The 22,058-nt window shown below is 44.9% G+C and overlaps 1 protein-coding gene across 1 annotated transcript in view; it reads right to left on the bottom strand.

Annotated features, from left to right (window-relative positions):
* Positions 1–11,482, bottom strand: part of LOC121584695 (voltage-dependent N-type calcium channel subunit alpha-1B-like) — a 161,591-nt gene extending 150,109 nt beyond the window's left edge. Inside the window, exons 1-3 of the mRNA XM_045225721.1 lie at positions 10,559–11,482; positions 6,927–7,032; positions 4,586–4,725 (exon numbers count right to left, since the gene is read on the bottom strand). Coding sequence (XP_045081656.1) covers positions 4,586–4,725; positions 6,927–7,032; positions 10,559–10,800 — 488 coding nt within the window. The 5' untranslated portion in view covers positions 10,801–11,482. The remainder of the gene's footprint in view (positions 1–4,585; positions 4,726–6,926; positions 7,033–10,558) is intronic.
* Positions 11,483–22,058: the final 10,576 nt, after the last annotated feature.

The raw sequence follows: 22,058 nt of genomic DNA, 5'->3' as shown, positions 1-22,058 counted from the left end.
AGAAACATGGTAGAAGAGATGACGGTGGTGGAACAGAGCTGAGGTTGATTAAGACCTCCACAGCCCACTGGAGAACCCACATCCCTCAGCTCTACCTCTCTCTCTCTCTCTCTCTCTCTCTCTCTCTCTCTCTCTCTCTCTCTCTCTCTCTCTCTCTCTCTCTCTCTCTCTCTCTCTCTCTCTCTCTCTCTCTCTCTCTCTCTCTCTCTCTCTCTCTCTCTCTCTCTCTCTCTCCATCAGCTCTTCTGCTCACTGCCCCCCCCCCATCTACAGACCCCACATCCCTCAACTCTAGAGCTCACTGCTCCCTCTCTCTACAACCTCAGTCATCACTGTTCACGTCTGTGAGCAAGATAACAGTCGTCACGCTCAAATGTTCACTTCAGGTTATTCACAGTGCTTATCCACTGTCTCTCAGACATCTAGGAGGTACTGTGTAAAGTGATCTATACACTACCTGCAAGAACGTACTCAAAAAATTACACACTACTTCACTGAAAACCTACACATAAGAAGTTTGATTTTATAATCGCTCTGAAGGTTTTCTACAACGTCTGGGATTTTATGATAGCCATTGTACAACTGCAGTATACCAGTATTGACAAGTAAAAGTCCACTGACGATTGAATAGCAACATAATACACCCCCCCCCAAAGGTCTCTAAACAGAGGAGGATAGAGAAACCAGGAGATTGGTTTCAGGAAGTGCAAACGCTGCAAGAAATATATTTATTTGGCAGAAAAGGAGAACAACCAGAACAAAAGATTTTAGGCAACTTGAACACAATGATAGCTTCAAACTAAATAGAAATGGATGGAGCGATGCCACTGTGACTGTCCTCATTTAACAAATCCCCTGGCAATGTGCTCTGAGAGCAACCTAGTCTTGCTCCTGCTGTTCGTTAGAGCTCTAGACAGGTCGTTGAGAGAGAGAGAGAGAGAGAGAGAGAGAGAGAGAGAGAGAGAGAGAGAGAGAGAGAGAGAGAGAGAGAGAGAGAGAGAGAGAGAGAGAGAGAGAGAGAGAGAGAGAGAGAGAGAGAGAGAGAGAGAGAGAGAGAGAGAGAGAGAGAGAGAGAGAGAGAGAGAGAGAGAGAGAGAGAGAGAGAGAGAGAGAGAGAGAGAGAGAGAGAGAGAGAGAGAGAGAGCTAGAGCTAGAGCTAGAGCTGAGGGATGTGGGTTCTCCAGTGGGCTGTGGAGGTCTTAATCAACCTCAGCTCTGTTCCACCACCGTCATCTCTTCTACCATGTTTCTCTCTGATGCATTCAACTGGAAATGCCTCAAAATGTAATGCCCCCATGTTCCTGCTTCCTCTTCTATTGTTGTGTCAGGGGAAGCTTGGACATATTGTTTGATGGATTCACCCCTGGACTGTGCTGAGTCTGCTCTTCAGGGTTGTCTTGAATGGAAGGTCAGGCTGTTTTTTGAGAAGAGGGCCTTTCCCTGTTTCACAATGTACCTGATTCTGAAGTGTGTTCAGATGCTCCTATGTAGCTTGTTATTGGTTGGTTGATATGGATTCATGCATTTTTAATCATGTGTTTTGAGTGCTTTTTACATGAGAGAGAGAATTATATTCCCTGTGTGTTTGCTTCAATACAGTATTGATCTGGGTGTGAGCACATTTAGGTAGATACAGGGCCTTCAGAAAGTCTTCACTCCCCTTGACTTTTTCCACATTTTGTTGTGTCACAAGGTGGGACTACAATGGATTTAATGTCACTTTTTGGTCAACGATCTACACAAAATACTAGAATGTCAGAGTGGAAGAACATTTGTAAAAACAAAATATACATACGTATTCAACCCAGAGTCAATACATGTTAGAATCACCTTTGGCAGCTATTACAGCTGTGAGTCTTTCTGAGTAAGTCTCTTTGAGCTTTGCACATCTGGATAGTACAATATTTGCCCATTATTCTTTTAAAAATTATTCAAGCTTTGTCAAGTTGGTTGATGATCATTGCTAGACAGCCATTTACAAGTCTTGCCATATCTTTTTAAGCTGATTGAAGTCAAAACTGTAACTAGGCCACTCAGGAACATTCAATGTCATGTTGTTAAGCAACTTCAGTGTATATATATAATTCTAAATAAATCACTGACAGTGTCACCAGCAAAGCACCCCCACACCATAACACCTCCTCCACCATGCTTCACGGTGGGAACCACACATGCAGAGATCATCCGTTCACCTACTCTGTCTCACAAAGACACAGCGGTTGGAACCAAAAATCTCAAATTTGGACTCCAAACCAAAGGACAGATTTCCACCGGTCTAATGTCCATTGCTTGTGTTTCTTGGCCCAAGCAAGTCTCTTGTTATTGGTGTCCTTTAGTAGTGGTTTCTTTGCAGCAATTCGACCATGAAGGCCTGATTCACTCTCCTCTGAACAGTTGATGTTGAGATGTGTCTGTTACTTGAACTCTGTGAAGCATTTATTTGGGCTGCAATTTCTGAGGCTGGTAACTCTAATGAACTTATCCTCTGTAGCAGAGGTAACGCTGGGTTTTCCTTTCCTGTGGCGGTCCTCATGAGAGCCAGTTTCATCATAGCGCTTTATGGTTTTTGCGACTGCACTTGAAGAAACGTTCAATGTTCTTGACATTTTTCGATTGACTGACCTTCATGTCTTAAAGTAATGATGGATTGTCGTTTCTCTTTGCTTACTTGAGCTGTTCTTGCCATAATATGGACTTGGTATTTTACCAAATAGGGCTATCTTCTGTATACCACCACTACCTTGTCACAACACAACTGATTGGCTCAAACGCATTAAGGAGGAAAGAAATTCCGCAAATTAACTTTTAAGAAGGCACACCTGTTAATTGAAATGCATTTCAGGTGACTACCTCATGAAGCTGGTTGAGAGAATGCCAAGAGTGTGCAAAGCTGTCATCAAGGCAAAGGGTGGCTACTTCGAAGGATCTAAAATTTGTTTAACACTTTCTTGGTTACGACATAATTCGATATGTGTTATTTCATAGTTTTGATGTGTTCACTATTATTCTACAATGTAGAAAATAGTAAAAATAAAGAAAAACCCTGGAATGAGTAGGTGTGTCCAAACTTTTGACTGGGGTACTGTATATATTATATTTCTAAGTATATTTATAATTTTAATGACAATGTTTCATTGATAATCAGTGAGTTAATGGTAATTAGTTATTACTATGGTGATTGATTTCCTGGAAGGAGCAACCTGTAGTTGGCTGAAGGGATAGCAGGCAGTGCTATGGTGTGCATGCAGCACATAGTGATCCAATAGCTATCAGAGACTGACAACATGGGTCAATCACTCACTGTAGCATGGCACTGATAACAGAGCCAGACTGCTCCAGTAATGGCTCTCATCCACCACCCAGCCCTTCAATTACGGTTATCATGTCAGGTTGCTCTGTCCCAATTTAATCCGCTCTGCCTCCACTCCTACCTTCTCCCTCCGTTCCTCCCTCCATCCCACCCAGTCAGCCCTATCCACATGTAGTGGCAGTGAATATGGGATTTAGTAGAGCAGAATGATGTCCTGTGTGTTCAGTGATGGTGACAGGTCCAAGTAGAGTATGTGACAAGCTGTCAATAACCCTAACAACAAACTGTCAATAACCCTAACAACAAACTGTCAATAACCCTAACAACACACTGTATCGACAGATAGACTGCACGCTACCATTTTCTCTACAGCTCTTGTTACTCTTAAACAAGACCAATTTCAGGAATTGGGCTTATTACATTGCCATTGGCTGTTTCCCCCTATGTCCACTGAGTTGGAACAAAAGGTTTGAACACTAAGCATTACTTCCAGTGGGTGGAGCAGGGCTTCCAGAGAATCTGTTTATTGCAACAACGTGTCAAAACTGGCGTAAAGCCCCAATAGATGGGCCAAATAAATCTCAGAGCCATTAAGGAACAGCAAGCCAGGGCGCTCCCTAGTGATGCTAGCAACTCCCCTGGGAATCTCTCCAGCGTAACAGTATCCTCATCATTACCCCTCCTCCACTCCCTCCATCCTTTCCCCCAATGGTCACAGTGAAGGCCTACACTAGTTACCTCATGCTCCTCCGCTACCCGTAGTTCCACTCCTACTGCCGCATTGACATATTAGCTCCATACAATCTCCTCTCTCAGTGCTACCACTTCTACTTCTGTTCATGTGGCCCTATTGTTTTTTACAAAGATACTGTCTATGGTATAGTTCATTAAAACATCCTGTATTGTTTTCCTGAATATTTATTCTAGACAAGTTAATGTGATAACATGTGACCACATGTAAAGCAACGTGATAACATGAAACTACCAATGTGAAAACGTGAAGTGTTCAAAAAACAAATTTTCCACATGTGAAATCACATGGGTTATTTTCCTGCTGCATATGCAATCATACAGTTATGGCTAAAATAATAGGATTATCTTTCCAATCAGGGTTAGAAATCCAGCCAATCCCTGTCTCCAGTGCTGCATGAAATGTGAAATTACCTTACACGCACACACATTAACATTGTGCTTCCTTATTAATCCACTGAGCATCAGGTCTGTCAGTTTGAAGCCGCGTGAACATTTAGCATGAGCCATTAGCTCAGTACTCACCCTGTTAGCACCACCACAAAGTCCATTACATTCCAGCCATTCCGAAGATAGGAGCCTTTGTGAAACGCAAAGCCAAGGGCGATGATCTTAATGCCAGCTTCAAAACAAAATATTGCAATAAAATAGGGCTCTGTGTCGTCCTGTTAAGACAAGAGAGGGCGAGACTGTAAGTGACCATTGATATCCATCATCATTAGTTTGTGAACATGATTTTATAATTATGGGCTGAATGTGAGTTAAAAAGCTATTTGATGGCTTCATATCATGATAGAGTGAGTCATGTCAGACAGAGCCTTGGCCCATCTGGGGGAGTGGATCAATTAGAGGGTGCTGCTGTGAGCCACTTTGCCTGAAGGAGTGTCATTTCATTTTTAAAACAACCAGCGTGCCCCAAGCAGCTAAGTCTATTTGACTGGACAGAGGAGCTCACAGCATTTACCCTTTCAATGGCACGACTTAACAACAGAGTTCAATAGGGAGCCTAAAGTGGCTGTAAACAGGGAATCAAAGGCAGCTCTGTGTGATACTGGTGAGCTGACTGAGCACAACTGGTGAGAAACCCCAGCTGCCTTCATGGGTAACATGCACAACGTGTCATTCAACTCTGTAAGTAGATAGTATTCATGCATGTGAGAAGATAATGACTGACACCTACAGTGGGTTGCGAAAGTATTCACCCCCCTTGGCATCTTTCCTATTTTGTTACCTTACAACCTGTAATTAAAATGGATTTGGGGGGTTGTATCATTTGATTTACACAACATGCCTACCACTTTGAAGATGCAAAATATTTTTTCTTGTAAAACAAACAAGAAATAAGACTAAAAAACACAAAACTTGAGCGTGCATAACTATTCACCCCCCAAAACTTTGTAGAGCCACCTTTTGCAGCAATTACAGCTACAAGTCTCTTGGGGTATGTCTCTATAAGCTTGGCACATCTAGCCACTGGGATTTTTGCCCATTCTTCAAGGCAAAACTGCTCCAGCTCCTTCAAGTTGGATGGGTTCCGCTGGTGTACAGCAATCTTTAAGTCATACCACAGATTCTCAATTGGATTGAGGTCTGGGTTTTGACTAGGCCATTCCAAGACATTTAAATGTTTCCCCTTAAACCACTTGAGTGTTGCATTAGCAGTATGCTTAGGGTCATTGTCTTGCTGGAAGGTGAACCTCCGTCCCAGTCTCAAATCTCTGGAAGACTGAAACAGGTTTCCCTCAAGAATTTCCCTGTATTTAGCGCCATCCATCATTCCTTCAATTCTGACCAGTTTCCCAGTCCCTGCCAATGAAAAACATCCCCACAGCATGATGCTGCCACCACCATGCTTCACTGTGGGGATGGTGTTCTCTGGGTGATGAGAGGTGTGGGTTTGCGCCAGACATAGCATTTTCCTTGATGGACAAAAAGCTCAATTTTAGTCTCATCTGACCAGAGTACCTTCTTCCATATGTTTGGGGAGTCTCCCACATGGCTTTTGGCCACTCTTCAATGGCTTTTTTCTGGCCACTCTTCCGTAAAGCCCAGCTCTGTGGAGTGTACGACTTAAAGTGGTCCTATGGACAGATACTCCAATCTCCGCTGTGGAGCTTTGCAGCTCCTTCAGGGTTATCTTTGGTCACTTTGTTGCCTCTCTGATTAATGCCCTCCTTGCCTGGTCCGTGAGTTTTGGTGGGCGGCCCTCTCTTGGCAGGTTTGTTGTGGTGCCATATTCTTTCCATTTTTTAATAATGGATTTAATGGTGCTCTGTGGGATGTTCAAAGTTTCTGATATTTTTCATAACCCAACGCTGATCTGTACTTCTCCACAACTTTGTCCCTGACCTGTTTGGAGAGCTCCTTGGTCTTCATGGTGCCGCTTGCGTGGTGGTGCCCCTTGCTTAGTGGTGTTGCAGGCTCTGGGGCCTTTCAGAACAGGTGTATATATACTGAGATCATGTGACACAGATTGCACACAGGTGGACTTGATTTAACTAATTATGTGACTTCTGAAGGTAATTGGTTGCACAAGATCTTATTTAGGGGCTTCATAGCAAAGGGGGTGAATACATATGCATGCACCACTTTTCCGTTATTTATTTTTTAGAATTTTTTGAAACAAGTTATTTTTTTCATTTCACTTCACCAATTTGGACTATTTGTCCAATACATGAAATCCAAATAAAAATCAATTTAAATTACAGGTTGTAATGCAACAAAATAGGAAAAAAGCCAAGGGGGATGAATACTTTTGCAAGGCACTGTATCATTCACTTGGCGAGAGGAGTGTAGTTAAGCAATAATCAACCAAATATGATATCATATTGGTATGGTACATGTAACCCATGTGATGGTCGCTTACCAAGCGCTCTGACATGGGGGTCTTGTCACTGGCTGGTAGGTGCTGCTCCAAGGCAAGGACGATGCAGTTTGCTATAATGGTGGCCAGGATCAGGTATTCAAATGGAGTGAGACGGTTAAGAAAAACAGACTGTGTAATGTTAGACATACCTACCATCTGCAATACATTCGAAGAAGAAGCATCTCTGATATAAATACAGTGGGGAAAAAAAGTATTTAGTCAGCCACCAATTGTGCAAGTTCTCCCACTTAAAAAGATGAGAGAGGCCTGTAATTTTCATCATAGGTACACGTCAACTATGACAGACAAAATGAGAAAAACAATTCCAGAAAATCACATTGTAGGATTTTTCATGAATTTATTTCCAAATTATGGTGGAAAATAAGTATTTGGTCAATAACAAAAGTTTCTCAATACTTTGTTATATACCCTTTGTTGGCAATGACACAGGTCAAATGTTTTCTGTAAGTCTTCACAAGGTTTTCACACACTGTTGCTGGTATTTTGGCCCATTCCTCCATGCAGATCTCCTCTAGAGCAGTGATGTTTTGGGGCTGTCGCTGGGCAACACGGACATTCAACTCCCTCCAAAGATTTTCTATGGGGTTGAGATCTGGAGACTGGCTAGGCCACTCCAGGACCTTGAAATGCTTCTTACGAATCCACTCCTTCGTTGCCCGGGCGGTGTGTTTGGGATCATTGTCATGCTGAAAGACCCAGTCACGTTTCATCTTCAATGCCCTTGCTGATGGAAGGAGGTTTTCACTCAAAATCTCACGATACATGGCCCCATTCATTCTTTCCTTTACACGGATCAGTCGTCCTGGTCCCTTTGCAGAAAACAGCCCCAAAGCATGATGTTTCCACCCCCATGCTTCACAGTAGGTATGGTGTTCTTTGGATGCAACTCAGCATTCTTTGTCCTCCAAACACGACGAGTTGAGTTTTTACCAAAAAGTTATATTTTGGTTTCATCTGACCATATAACATTCTCCCAATCCTCTTCTGGATCATCCAAATGCACTCTAGCAAACTTCAGACGGGCCTGGACATGTACTGGCTTAAGCAGGGGGACACGTCTGGCACTGCAGGATTTCAGTCCCTGGCGGTGTAGTGTGATACTGATGGTAGGCTTTGTTACTTTGGTCCCAGTTCTCTGCAGGTCATTCACTAGGTCCCCCGTGTGGTTCTGGGATTTTTGCTCACCGTTCTTGTGATCATTTTGACCCCACGGGGTGAGATCTTGCGTGGAGCCCCACATCGAGGGAGATTATCAGTGGTCTTGTATGTCTTCCATTTCCTAATAATTGCTCCCACAGTTGTTTTCTTCAAACCAAGCTGCTTACCTATTGCAGATTCAGTCTTCCCAGCCTGGTGCAGGTCTACAATTTTGTTTCTGGTGTCCTTTGACAGCTCTTTGGTCTTGGCCATAGTGGAGTTTGGAGTGTGACTGTTTGAGGTTGTGGACAGGTGTCTTTTATACTGATAACAAGTTCAAACAGGTGCCATTAATACAGGTAACGAGTGGAGGACAGAGGAGCCTCTTAAAGAAGAAGTTACAGGTCTGTGAGAGCCAGAAATCTTGCTTGTTTGTAGGTGACCAAATACTTATTTTCCACCATAATTTGCAAATAAATTCATAAAAAATCCTACAATGTGATTTTCTGGAATTTCTTTTCTCAATTTGTCTGTCATAGTTGACGTGTACCTATGATGAAAATTACAGGCCTCTCTCATCTTTTTAAGTGGGAGAACTTGCACAATTGGTGGCTGACTAAATACTTTTTTTCCCCACTGTATTCTGCAATTACCACATTCAAAAGCTGCTCAACAGAAGAGTACCATAAATTATACAAGAACTGAAGCATAATGACAATGAATGCAGTAAAAAGCTACCAAAACTTAATTGAGTTGGACTGGATCTCAGAATGCAACACTAAACATGTATAACTGAGAGAAACTGAGTGATTTGTCAGTTGCTCCTGTTCCTGTAATTGTATGGTTGTTTATGGAGGCTATATATCTCCTCAGGAGACATTGGTGCACAGAGGACTAGCACCTCACCTCAGCCAATGGGCTACAGTACATCAACAGCCAATGTGACATCATTCACTGGTCTAGGGCTGCTACAATGGCCCCATGACCCTAGAATCTAACTCAAGGGAGAAAAGAGAAATACTGCATTTGTGGTTTGGAAATGCACAGGTAAGTTAAAGGCTGAGAAGTGTTTACTCAGCACCAGAGTTAACCAAGCAGTTATGCAAGTAATGGATGCCATAAAACAAATGGATGCAAATTAATTGCAATACCTCAAAGGTTCATTAACCAAATCTCATGAAATAGTGCTTCAGGGGTGACTGCTTCTCTAGGAGGCCTATGCATAGTTTTGACAAGCTGCAGATGATATTGGTATCCCTCATTTGGAAAATGATATAAAATATCTAATATCAACAGGTGGACAACACTGCCATAGCATTTTATGGGACATAAAGGACAATATTAATCAATTTAGCCATGAAATCAATTGGTTTTGAAAACTAAACTACATACACAACTAATTTCCAAGCTTCTGTTTATCCCTATTTTGTTCCAATTCCTACCAATAATAGCCTACACCTGAGTAAGTGTCTAAACATGATCGTTCTATGTTTTACTGTGAGAGAAATCGACCAGAATTGAATTCTTATGGATCACTGCTTTGACAGGACACCCACGCAGAATAGCCTGTCTGTTTGTATTTAATAGACAGCCTTCCCGCTAGCTTCCCATTTACTGTTGAGCAGCATTTTGCGCGTGGGTAAGTTTAGCACCTTGGAGAGCGCTCGTGCTGAAACGTGTACACAGTAGCTACTGTAGGCAACGTGATATAAAACACCAAAATTGTTTTGGTTGCTAGGAGAGACTTGGTCCCAGAAACAAATGGAGCGATGCCGCAGTTATTTGATATGTAACAGTGGCATAGTCCCCTGGGCAGGCTATTACACAGGTTTGTTTACTTAGCCCATATACCGGAATCAATTGCATTAGGCAAGTAGAACGTAAAATGCGTAGGCTAATCACCTATGATTTATGGTGCTTTACAAAAACCAATCAAAATATCCTGCTGACAATATTTTCACTACACTGCCGATCGGGTTGAGAAAGACAACTAAAAACCACACCTCTATCCTTCATGGTACAGCACTTGTACTGTAGACCTGCATTTGTGCTTTATATTTATACCTTGCAAATTGATGCCATAGATAAGGGACAACACCCTGACAGGTTCTTGGTAGGAAATGCAGCAGCTGTAGGCCTACCAGAGAGAGAGAATTATGCCAAAAGCTGGAGAAAACCGGACTATTGCCAAAAACTGAGCAGTATCACCAATTACCCCATTGTAGTGGGTCCTCTCATCCGGGAGTGGTTATAGGCATACTGAGAGGGGTTATATTATACTGTATTACAAAGTCAACAGCTGGTTGTCTTCCATGCCATATCATAGCATACAGCAAATTAACTTATGAAAACCATGCCCTATAGTCTAGAACCTTGCACAATCACGTCAAGACATTAAATCCCACTGATAAGCTTATAATCAAATAATGTACTGGTACGAGAAATAGGTTGTTTTAAGCAACAAAGGATATGGCCATTCGGTAATCTTTTTGGCATATTTCCGTATGATACAGTCCTCACTAAAGATGAATAGAGACCGGTTGACAGTAAGACAGCTCTGCTTGACAGGGATGGGGTTGTAAATGGCCATTGTCCTGGCTCTTTGGGCCATTGATTGTTTGTACACCCTGGGGCCGCTTGGGGGGCCTGCCGGCCTACCTGCCCCTCTTGAGACCCCTCCACGCCGGTTAGATAGTTCCTCTTCGAAGCGAGCCATTCTAGAATCGCACAAATCTTACTCAAAAAATCTAAACTGACACTAGATAAAAGATAGAGAAGAAGCATCACAACACACACAGTTGTTCCAGCCACGAGATCATTTCGGTGTGTGTAATGTTCAATAGAATATTCAACAAACATTCAAAAATAAAAGGAAGTATTTTCTTCAGAGATTCTGTTAGGTTGTCTCCGCCTTGTTACTTCCCATACTTTCAATTGTCCAGATGTCCAAATGATATGAAACATGAAGGAGAACGTTTATATTTCCATGTCACATATTCGTCCATTGGTGTTCTTCTGGCTGAATGGCCACACATATATCTATATATATATATATAGCCTATATCCTCTTTCACTGGGCTATAAGCTTTAAAAACAGCCAGTTTAACACGTCGAGCAATAACAATTCGCCTCATTCGCATAACGCATGACATAAGGCGGGCTATGACTGCATAGTTGACTTAAAATACGGTCCAAATAAAATAGATGCATTTATCTGTTGTTTCCGCCTCGATTGGTTTGTCATTGCGCGTTCAAGTTTCTATTTTTTTATTACAGCCTACGTTCCTTATCAAAACGAGGTACCTCATATAATCCGTTCCATTAATCTCCCTATTAATTCGTGCACGGTGTAACGACAAAATGACGGGGTTGGCACCTCTGCTTCCGCTAAATCACACGCTGGCAATGTATACTGTAACCACTTTCTCCAGCCACTGCTCCTTATGAATCGGCACACGTGACTAAAAAGACGCCAGGCACTGGCTCCACCTGTACGGTCTCTGTATCCATAGCACCAGGGAGAAGGAGGGAAGCAGCTCCCCTCTCTCTCTGTACAGAATAATCAAGGAGGTTGCTTGAGAAATCGCGTCAAACAATGCACCATTTTGAAATTATGAAGGCCCCCCCCCCTCCCCTTCCCCTATCTGGCATTAGTGCGTAAACGATTAGTTACGGGAGTGTAACTCCAGTTCTATGAGTGGAGCAGAGCCCCATAGGGGAGCTCTGCACCTATTGGTTTACCCACTGCCCTAAGGCAGCATCAGCCTGAGACAAAATTATGCACACACCTGCAGCCAATAGGAGTACAGGTGTCCCTATAAGAGGGGATGCCTCCCCTCAATCAGCCTCCCAAGATATTTATCTTCAGCGAGACTAGAGAGGGTCGGCAGGGCCTTAAGTCCTATGGGGCTCCGCTCCACTCATAGAACTGGAGTTACACTCCGGTAACTAATCGTTCTATATCGTGGAGCTCCGCCCCATAGGGGAGCTCTGCTCCTATTGGTTTAAGGCGGAGCGTAGCGCTCCAAAATGTACTCCCTGCCGAGCCCAACACTTCCCATCAAAATGAAAAGGTCAGGCCTAGCAATGGCTGCAACCAATTCCCGCAATACTGTAACCACTGTCACCCTACAAGTGTCACAATATACTGCGTCATCGGTTAAAAACCCACCCCACCTAGTCCAATGGCAACACCAATGACTAGTGGGCAGATCACCAGAATACAGGCCATACTAATCTGTACTAGCAGATAGATGGTACCTCAATATCCTGTTACAATACTACCGACCACTAATGGAATGACACAAAGTGTCACTCTACATTGTGTATACGGTAGACCGCCTCACTCAATCAATGGAACCCCAGAGATTAGTGGGCAGATCCCAGAACATGATTCATACTAATCTGAACAAGCAGATAGATGACGTCACATTCCGTCAAATTGTCATGACCGGTCTAATAGTATCGTAACCCAGGTTACTACTATTATCCCTCATCATCCCGCCTCACTCCAGTGAATCACTGGTGGGCAGATCAATACATGCCCTCTACTGTACTGAACCTGTCAGTCAGGAGTCATGCCAAAAATATGCCCTTCTATCAGAAGCGGACCTGATAGAGACCCTGTCTCCACAGTCCTGCATTCCTCTCCTCCTAGCTCAAAGTCTCCCTTCAGCCACGCTGAGTACAGACTGAGCCAAAGAGTTAGAAGACACATCCAAGAGATAGAAACTGATAAATGGAGACGGTGTTGACCATGACGCCGCTCTACATATATCCTCTACCCCTGTTCCTCTGAAAAGGGCAGTAGAAGCTGCTACTCCACGAGTGGAGTGAGCTCTGATACCCTGAGGCAATTGTCGCCCCGCTGTCTCAATGCCCTCACAGAGCCAATGAGACAGACGCTGTTTCGAAAGTGGTCTACCTAGTGCAGCAGCACCATGACACACAAACAGCTGAGGCGATGACCTAATCGCTGCTGTGCGCTCAACGTAACACGCCAAGGCGCGTACTGGGCACAGGCGATGGAGAAAAAGCCCATAGCTCCACGGTCTGTGATCTATATGAACTCCTAATAACCTTCTGCACAAATGCCGGGTTAGGACGTAACACCGCTCTGCTCAGATCGCCATTAATGGCCAGGCAGTCAGGTCTCGTCGAAAAAGCACACAAATCACTAACACGCTTAGCCGTAGTCAAAGCGAGCAACAGTGCTGTCTTCAAAGACAGCATCTTGAGGGGTATTTGATTCAATGGCTCGAACGGCGACTTACATAGCGCTTCGAGTACCAAAGCCAAATCCCACTGAGGAAGCGTGGCTCTAGGTGTTGGCCTAAGCCGCCGCGTTCCTAATAGGAAACGTTTCACTAGAGGGGGGCTAAAGACATTGTCTCTGCCAAACCCCTCCTGACAAGCTGAAATCGCCGCTGCAAACACCTTAATGGTGGCGGGCGATCTCTGCTCGTCAAACATAAGCTGTAGGAAAGAGAGAATACTCTCAACCTGACAGCTCATGGGGTCTACACCTTGTGTGACACACCATTGTGAAAACACGTTCCATCTACTGGCATACATCTTAGAAGTGGAACTGGCGCGTGAACCCTGTATGGTCCTGATCACCGCATCAGATAACCCACGGCGCTCTAGCCTGTCCCTCTCAGCAGCCAGGCCTTCAGTGGTTGGCCGATTATGGGCAACTGCCCTATCGTGCCCCCCGCCTGAGACAACGTGTCCCGTCGATGTGGAATTGGCCAAGGTGGCGCAATCAACATCTGACTCATCTCCGCAAACCAAGGAGCCCCTGGGCGATCGGGGGCTACCAGTATCACTGACAGCCCTCCTGACCTCACCCTGGCTAACAGTGGGAGAATGCAGGACAGCGGAGGGAATGCATACAGAAGAACTCTCGGCCACGGGTGGTGCGCAAAGGCGTCTCTTCCTAGTGGCGGTTCTTCCTGTTCCCTCAGAGAGAACCATAGGGGACATTGCGCGTTCACACGTGACGCGAATAGATCTACCTCGGCTCTCCCGAACTGTTCCCAAATTTGGAGAACAATGTCCGGATGCAGACACCACTTGTCGTCTCGAGGACCCCCTCTTGACATGAGGTCTGCTCCTACGTTCAAGTAGCCCGGAATGTGTGCTGCTCTCAATGAGCGAAGGTGCTCGTGAGCCCACAGCCACAATTCCTCTGCCGCCCGATGGAGAGCAGGAGACCTGACTCCTCCCTGGCGATTTATGTGGGCTACTGTGGTCCGGTTGTCTGACCAGACCAACACATCGCGACCCCGAAGGGTAGACGCGAAGTGGGTCAAAACCAGTCGAACCGTTTCCAATTCCAAGAGGTTGATGTGGCGACTCGAAAGAGGCCACACACCTCCTATCGCTTGGGTCTGACATGTCCCTCCCCATCCCGTCAGAGACGCATCTGTGAACACTGGGATGTAAGAGGACACTTTGCCTATCGGGACTCCGTGAGTGAGAACGCGCGGGTTTCTCCAATAGTTCAGATCTGCACTGAGCGAGAGGGGAACCACCACCAACCGATGACGTTGACGCAATGGGTCTAGTCTTAGTTGGGCGAACCATCGCTGCATCCTGCGCATGTGCAGGAGTCCCAGCGGAACCACAGAGTGGGCTGACGACATGAGACCCAAGAGTGACATGATCGACAGCGCCGTCATCGTGTGATTCGGACGACACTTCCTCAGGGCTAGCAACAAGGCTACCCTTCGGGGGTCCGAAATTCGAGCCCTCATCATTACAGTGTCCAGCTGTATCCCCAGGTAGACAATCTGATGACTGGGCCAGGGCGTGCTCTTTTTCCAATTCACAGCGAACCCCAGACGTGTGAGATGAATAACTGTCTGTGTTGTGTGAGTGATCGCCAGCTCTGCTGACGGGGCGAGAACCAGTAGGTCGTCTAGGTAGGCTAGTAGCCGTATTCCCTGACGACGCAACGGTTCCAATGCCGCCTCCACACACTTGGAAAACGTGCGAGGTGCCAGGGCGTACCCAAATGGCATCCTCGTGTATTCGTACGCCACCCCTTGAAAGGCGAATCACAGAAACTTCCTGTGACGCGGCTGTACCGGCACATGAAAGTACGCGTCCTTTAGGTCTATGCTCGTACAAAAGTCTCCGTTCTGGACACATTCCAGCAGACGTTTTGTCGTTAGCATTCGAAAGGGCCGTTTGGTTACGCTCTCGTTGAGAATGCGTAAATCCAATATCGGCCTCATTCCCCCCGTCTTTCTGGGCACCAGGAAGTAGGGCGAATATAGCCCCTTGTTCCTTTGCTCCTGGGGAACCACTGTGACCGCCTCCTTCGCCAAAAGTTCAGTGATCTCTGAAACCAGAGCGGCCATTTTTTCGGCCGTTTTCATCACCGTCTCCACTACTCCCCTGAATGGGGGTGGAGTCCGATGGAATTGGATAGCATAACCCTTCTGCAATGTCTGTTGTAGCCAGCGTGAGAGGGTGCAGCTTCGCTGCCACTGCCAGCAATACAGAGAAAGCGGCCGAGCGCGAAGCTGTGGTACATTCAGTAGGAAGGACCTGTATTCCTCTATGGCCCTTGCCGCCGCTGTTCCCCAACACTGAGGTGGTGGAACAGCCCAAGGCGGGCCTCCCATGAAAGGGAGAGGAAACATTAGTGCGTTCTGAACCAGAAGGAGGGGCAGAGACGTCAGTTAAACCCGTAACCGTCGTATTCCTGCCCTCCGTGAACGCAGCGCGGGTCTGAATTGCACTGACCGAGGCCACAGCCTGCGACAGGGCACCATCCCCAGCAAGCGATTGCGTCATCGTAGGTGACTGCAATCCGCTATTAGAGCCACTCACTACAATACTCCTAGGAGTCTGTAATATGAGGTCTCTTTGAGATAAACCAAGACGGCGTCTTGGTCTCTTTCCTCCTTTCACCTCCTGTGTGCGTTCAGCTCTGCACCTCTGGTGGGCTGAACTACACTCAGTGTGGTGAGCATTGGCGCGTTCAGAAAGAAGCGGGGGCGCCGATACACTGGGCACCTTCGTGACCGTGGTAATCGGGCCCTCCGTGAACGCAGCATGGGTCTGAATCGCACTAACCGAGACCTTAGTCTGCGATAGTGCGCCATCCCCAAATAGCGACTGCGTCATCATGTCAGAGTTTGACCGAGACTGCTGTCTGCTATGTGAAGCACTTCTTATACCTGAAGTGTTATGTGTACCTACTCTGAATGCCTGTCCAGCAACGCACCCTTGGTGGGCTGAACGGCGCTTAGAGTGGTAGGGTAGAAAGGGTGAGATTTGAACGCTCTCGGACGTATTATGGAAAAGGGGCTCTTTTTTGACAAAGTCAGGTGGAGCCAACTCTTTATTAAACACATCAACAAAAGCAATACCATCATCACCCATCCCTTCAACCGAAGGGTGGGGGGGAACAGTGGTCACGTTCGAAGACGACGTGTCCTCCATTCGCTCCCCCGCGTCCCGTCATGTGCGCCTCCTCTTGTGGCCTCCCTTAGGAGCCCAAGTCGGCGTCCTCACCACCTCCCTCGCCGGCTGCAACGGGGCCACCGTGGCTGCTGGGGGGGGCTGGGCCCGCTCCCCTGCTTCCTGCGGCCGCCGATTGGCGCCGGATACGCCGCCTCACCGTAGACCCTTGTCTACTCTGGGGGGCGGAAGTGGATGGTGACGGTGCAGGGCCTAACCCCCTTGCAAATGGCAGGTGTCTGGCCAACTGCTTATTTTCTTCGTCCAGCTTCGAAAACCTCTCAGTCGCCTCTTTGACGGCGACTCCAAAGAGCCCGTCGTCAGAGAGGGGGGCGTTCAAAAGGGACGTCCTGTCTGCTTCCTTCATGGTTGTCAGGGACAATCAGAGGTGTCGCTCCGCGACCACCGAGGTGGCCATGGACCTCCCCGAGCAGACGGCCGATGCCTGTGTTAGGTGTAGGATGGCGCCAGAAATCCTGGACGCCTCCTCCACCTCCTCTGGCTCCAGCTCTGTCTTACCCGTGGTTAAACGGGACAGAGCGGCTGCCAAGAGGGCAATGTTGTTAGCTGCTGCTACAGCTTGGGCTCCCAAATTGAAGGACTTCTCTAACAGCTGTGCTGTGAGACGGTCCTTCTGAGATGGCAACGTGGCTTTTCTGGAAGAGGGCCAGGGACTCGAACCCGGTACGAGATACGCCGCCATGGCGCTCTCTAACCTGGGGATTCCCTTGACTTGGCCCTGGAACCTTCCCTCCACTCTAGTGAATGGGAGGTACGATTTAACCTGCGAACGCGCCGCTAAAGGTGCCTCCCATGAGCCCTCGACGTATTTAGCCAAAGGCGGCATGGCAGGAGCCAGTGGCTCTGCCGCTCTTCTTGGCCTGGAATACGGGCCGCCCTCCATTAAATCAACCTCCGGTGCGGAGGGAACAGGGGGCAGCGGTATCTCCAGCCGTCTGGCAGCTCTCTCAATGAGACCCGGAAAGTCCGTCCTCAGAGACGCTGCGGCGAAGGACAGGGCTTCTGATTTCTCAGCGCCCGTGTCGTCATCGCCATAGGAACTACAAGCCCTCTCGCTAACCAAAGGAAAGGGGGGCTTGAATGTATGAGGGACGGGGTCTGACTGTTCCATAGGAATGTCAGCCTCTTCCTCATAGTCCCTATCATCCCCTGAGTCTGCGCCGTCAGACGACCAGAGGCTAGTATTGACAACACATCCTCTAGGGGGATATCCTCCCTAAAAAACACCCAGCGCTGCTTCCTCTCCTTTGTAGAAAGGAGGGCGCAGGAGGTGCAGTTAGGGGGACTGCAGACGCCCTCTTTGGCATGCTGGGACCCTAGAAACACGAAACATAAGTCGTGGGAGTCGCCGGCCGCCATGGAGGAGCATCTGCATTGAGCTCTGAAAAGAGCTTTTGGGGGTGGAAAATCTCCTGGTGTGCTCATTTTAGGACGACGTCGATGACTGGAAAATCGACGGCGTTTTCTTCGTCCTGAGTCTTCTCTTCGTCTCTTCTTGGCTTCTTCAGTCTAGTCCAGTCGCTGAAGATAAAGGGAGGCTGATTGAGGGGAGGCATCCCCTCTTATAGGGACACCTGTACTCCTATTGGCTGCAGGTGTGTGCATAATTTTGTCTCAGGCTGATGCTGCCTTAGGGCAGTGGGTAAACCAATAGGAGCAGAGCTCCCCTATGGGGCGGAGCTCCACGATATAGAACCTAAACTTAAGGGCATAACTTTACACGCGCATTAATAGCCTACACGCCAATCGCTTTTGGGAACTGGCAGAAAAAGCTAATGTAGATCCGCTGAGGCAAAAAGGACAAAGTCGGAGTTTATTCAATAAGAGAAAAGATACGAAATGGAGTTGAAAATAAAGAGAAGGTAGGGCCAGAAAAGTAATGTTCGGGAAAGATTTGGTGAAGTGGTAAAAAAAAACATGACAGCAGTGCCCGCTATGTTATGTGTGATGATTGTGAGGCGCTATACAAATTCGACAGTCACAAGACCGGGACTTCAAATAGGTCTAGGGGGCACGTCAAGGGAACTGTAGCCTACTGTTCAGATAGGTGAAATGAAAACTGAAATATGGACACTGTATTTCTATAACTTCTCACATAGTCTTAATATGAACTCCTGCAGAATTAAGCATTTCTTGCAGTAAAATTATACACCAAATTTATATTTTGACTCGGGAAGAGGAGAGGAGAATTATCATTTATTTATTTCAGTATTTTTAGAGAATGTGAATGCGTCTGTAGAGGTGCTATCTTTTCGGCATCATAAAAGCTGATAGTATTTCAACCACATAAAATATGCATCCAATCCGAATTTAAATCTTATCAGAAACATTTTGGGACGTATTCACAGCTATCTATTTCCTTACAACTGGTCAAACTGATGTAATTTAGAAATTTTGCACAGAAAATGTTTCCCATTTTGAATTAATATTGCGATTTCAGTGCCAACAGAAATTATTAGAATTTTGTAATTTAGCATTTTTATTAGGATATTGAATTAGAATGCAATATTTTTTGAATGTTTAATGCACTAATTGAATAATTGAATTCATAAATTGAACATGTATTTTATGATTAGAAATTTAATTAATATTGTATTTGTTTTAAAATGTAATGTCAATTGAACTGAATATTAAAATTAAGTATTTATATATTCAGTTTAAATATGGTAGATATTGCATTCAAGTCTGTGTATCAAGTTTGCAAACCATCATTTCAAGTTAATCAACATTCATTTATTAAACATTTCAGATGAATTCAGATTCCGTTTTAAAATTCAGTTCTCTAAATACAGAATCAAAACTAGAAACAACATCCTGGTACTTTGCCAGCCAGGAAAGTTAGAGGAGAACAGATAGAATCAAACACTCTGTGGTGAACAGAAGCTTCTGGCGGTTTCTGAAGCCAATGTGGCATGTTTAATTTATTTTCTTACTATGAATTTGGCTCTAACGTTTGAACCGCTTTGGCTATAAGCTATTATGACCCCATTCCTGAAAGCTACGACTCTCTGGAGCATGTATATGCTTTCTGTTCCCCTCTATGATGATCACAGGCCTGTGATCATCATAGAGGGCATCCTCCCTCCCTTTCAAGTAGCACTGCATTTAGGCTTATCATGAGTGTTGGACCTGGTGGGATATATGGCGCGATTTCAGTGCCAACTGAAATTTCATTTGAATTTTATAATTTTGAATTTGTATTAGGATATTGAATTAGAATGGCATATTTTTGAATGTTTAATGCACAAATGGAATAATTGAATTCATAAATTGAACGCAATATCTACCATATTGAAACTGAATATATAAATATTGAATTTCAATATTCACTTAAATTCAGTTCAAATTATGAATTCTATGATACAATTTGTGCATTACATATTCTAAAATGTTACACAAAAATGTCACTAATACAAATGCAAAATTATGGAATTAAAATACAATTTTTGTAGGCACTGAAATCGCACCATATGGGTAGCTTAGGCTACAGCAGAATATGACTGATGTTTATTATTTGGTAAACCCAAAACACTCAGCTGAAATCTGCCTTGTATAATGTTATTTTTCAATATGCAAAAAGGAACACACAATTTACTAAGTGCCTGCTTACTGTCTTGTGTGGTGCTTCAAGAGCCTTTAAATATATAGCTAAATGGGTGGGGTAGGGGTTACATCAAATTCAGTACCAGCCGATAGCCTACCTGTATCTCTGTCATCGCTGCTGTCAAAACTGTTCAATCCCTAGGGTAATATATAATTTACATACAGTACCAGTAAAAAGTTTGGACACACCTACTCATTCAAGGGTTTTTCTTTATTTTTATACATTGTAGAATAATAGTGAATACATCAAAACTATGAAATGACATATATGGAATCATGTAACCAATAAAGTGTTAAACAAATCAAAATATATTTTATATTTGAGATTCTTCAAAGTAGCCACCCTTTGTCTTGATGACAGCTTTGCACACGCTTGGCATTCTCTCAACCAGCTTCATGAGGAATGCTTTTCCAACAGTCTTGAAGGAGTTCCCACATATGCTGAGCACTTGTTGGCTGCTTTTCCTTCACTCTGCCGTCCGACTCATCCCAAACCATCTCAATTGGGTTGACGTCGGGGGATTGTGGAGGCCAGGTGATCTGATGCAGCACTCCATCACTCTCCTTCTTGGTAAAATAGCCCTTACACAGCCTGGAGGTGTGTTGGGTCATTGTCCTGTTGAAAAACAAATGATAGTCCCACTAAGCCCAAACCAGATGGGATGGCATATCGCTGCAGAATGCTGTGGTAGCCATGCTGGTTAAGTGTGCCTTGAATTCTAAATAAATCACAGACAGTGTCACCAGCAAAGCACACCCACACCATAACACCTCCTCCTCCATGCTTTATGGTGGGAACTACACATGCAGAGATTATCTGTTCACCCACACCGCGTCTCCCAAAGATGCGGCGGTTGGAACCAAAAATCTCAAATTTGGACTCCAGACCAAAGGACACATTTCCACCGGTCTAATGTCCATTGCTCGTGTTTCTTGGCCCAATCAGGTCTTTTCTTCTTATTGGTGTCCTTTAGTAGTGGGTTCTTTGCAGCAATTCGACCATGAAGGCCTGATTCACACAGTCCACTCTGAACAGTTGCTGTTGAGATGTGTCTGTAACTTGAACTCTGTGAAGCATTTATTTGGGCTGCAATTTCTGAGGCTGGTAACTCTAATGAACTTATCCTCTGCAGCAGAGGTAACTCTGGGTCTTCCTTTCCTGTGGCAGTTCTCATGAGAGCCAGTTTCATCATAGCGCTTGATGGTTTTTGCGATTGCACTTGAAGAAACGTTCAATGTTCTTGAAATTTTCTGGATTGACTGACCTTCATGTCTTAAAGTAATGATGGACTGTCGTTTCTCTTTGCTTACTTGAGCTGTTCTTGCCATAATATGGACTTGGTCTTTTACCAAATAGGGCTATCTTCTGTATACCACCACTACCTTGTCACAACACAACTGATTGGCTCAGACGCATTAAGGAGGAAAGAAATTCCACAAATTAACTTTTAAGAAGGCACACCTGTTAATTGAAATGCATTCCAGGTGACTACCTCATGAAGCTGGTTGAGAGAATGCAAGAGTGTGCAAAGCTGTCGTCAAGGCAAAGGGTGGCTATTTGAAGAATCTAAAATATATTTTGATTTGTATAACACTTTTTTGGTTAATACATGATTCCATATGTGTGTGTTATTTCATAGTTTTGATGTCTTCTCTATTATTCTACAATGTAAAAAATATTAAAAAATAAAGAAAAACCCTTGAATGGTGTGTCCAAACATTTGACTGCTAGTGTATATTACATTATTTATTGATAAAATAGAGGATTCGGTTTATAAAATAATATACCTACATTATCCTACTTTAGGCCATTATTAATTGGCTACCCCTATCTTTCTTGTAAACTGGAATAACCATCAACAAATGACAAATAAA

This window comes from Coregonus clupeaformis, chromosome 16 (assembly GCF_020615455.1).
Source record: "Coregonus clupeaformis isolate EN_2021a chromosome 16, ASM2061545v1, whole genome shotgun sequence".
Lineage (NCBI taxonomy): Eukaryota > Metazoa > Chordata > Actinopteri > Salmoniformes > Salmonidae > Coregonus > Coregonus clupeaformis.
Note: the sequence above shows the minus strand (reverse complement) of the source record. Positions and strands in the feature narration are given on the sequence as shown.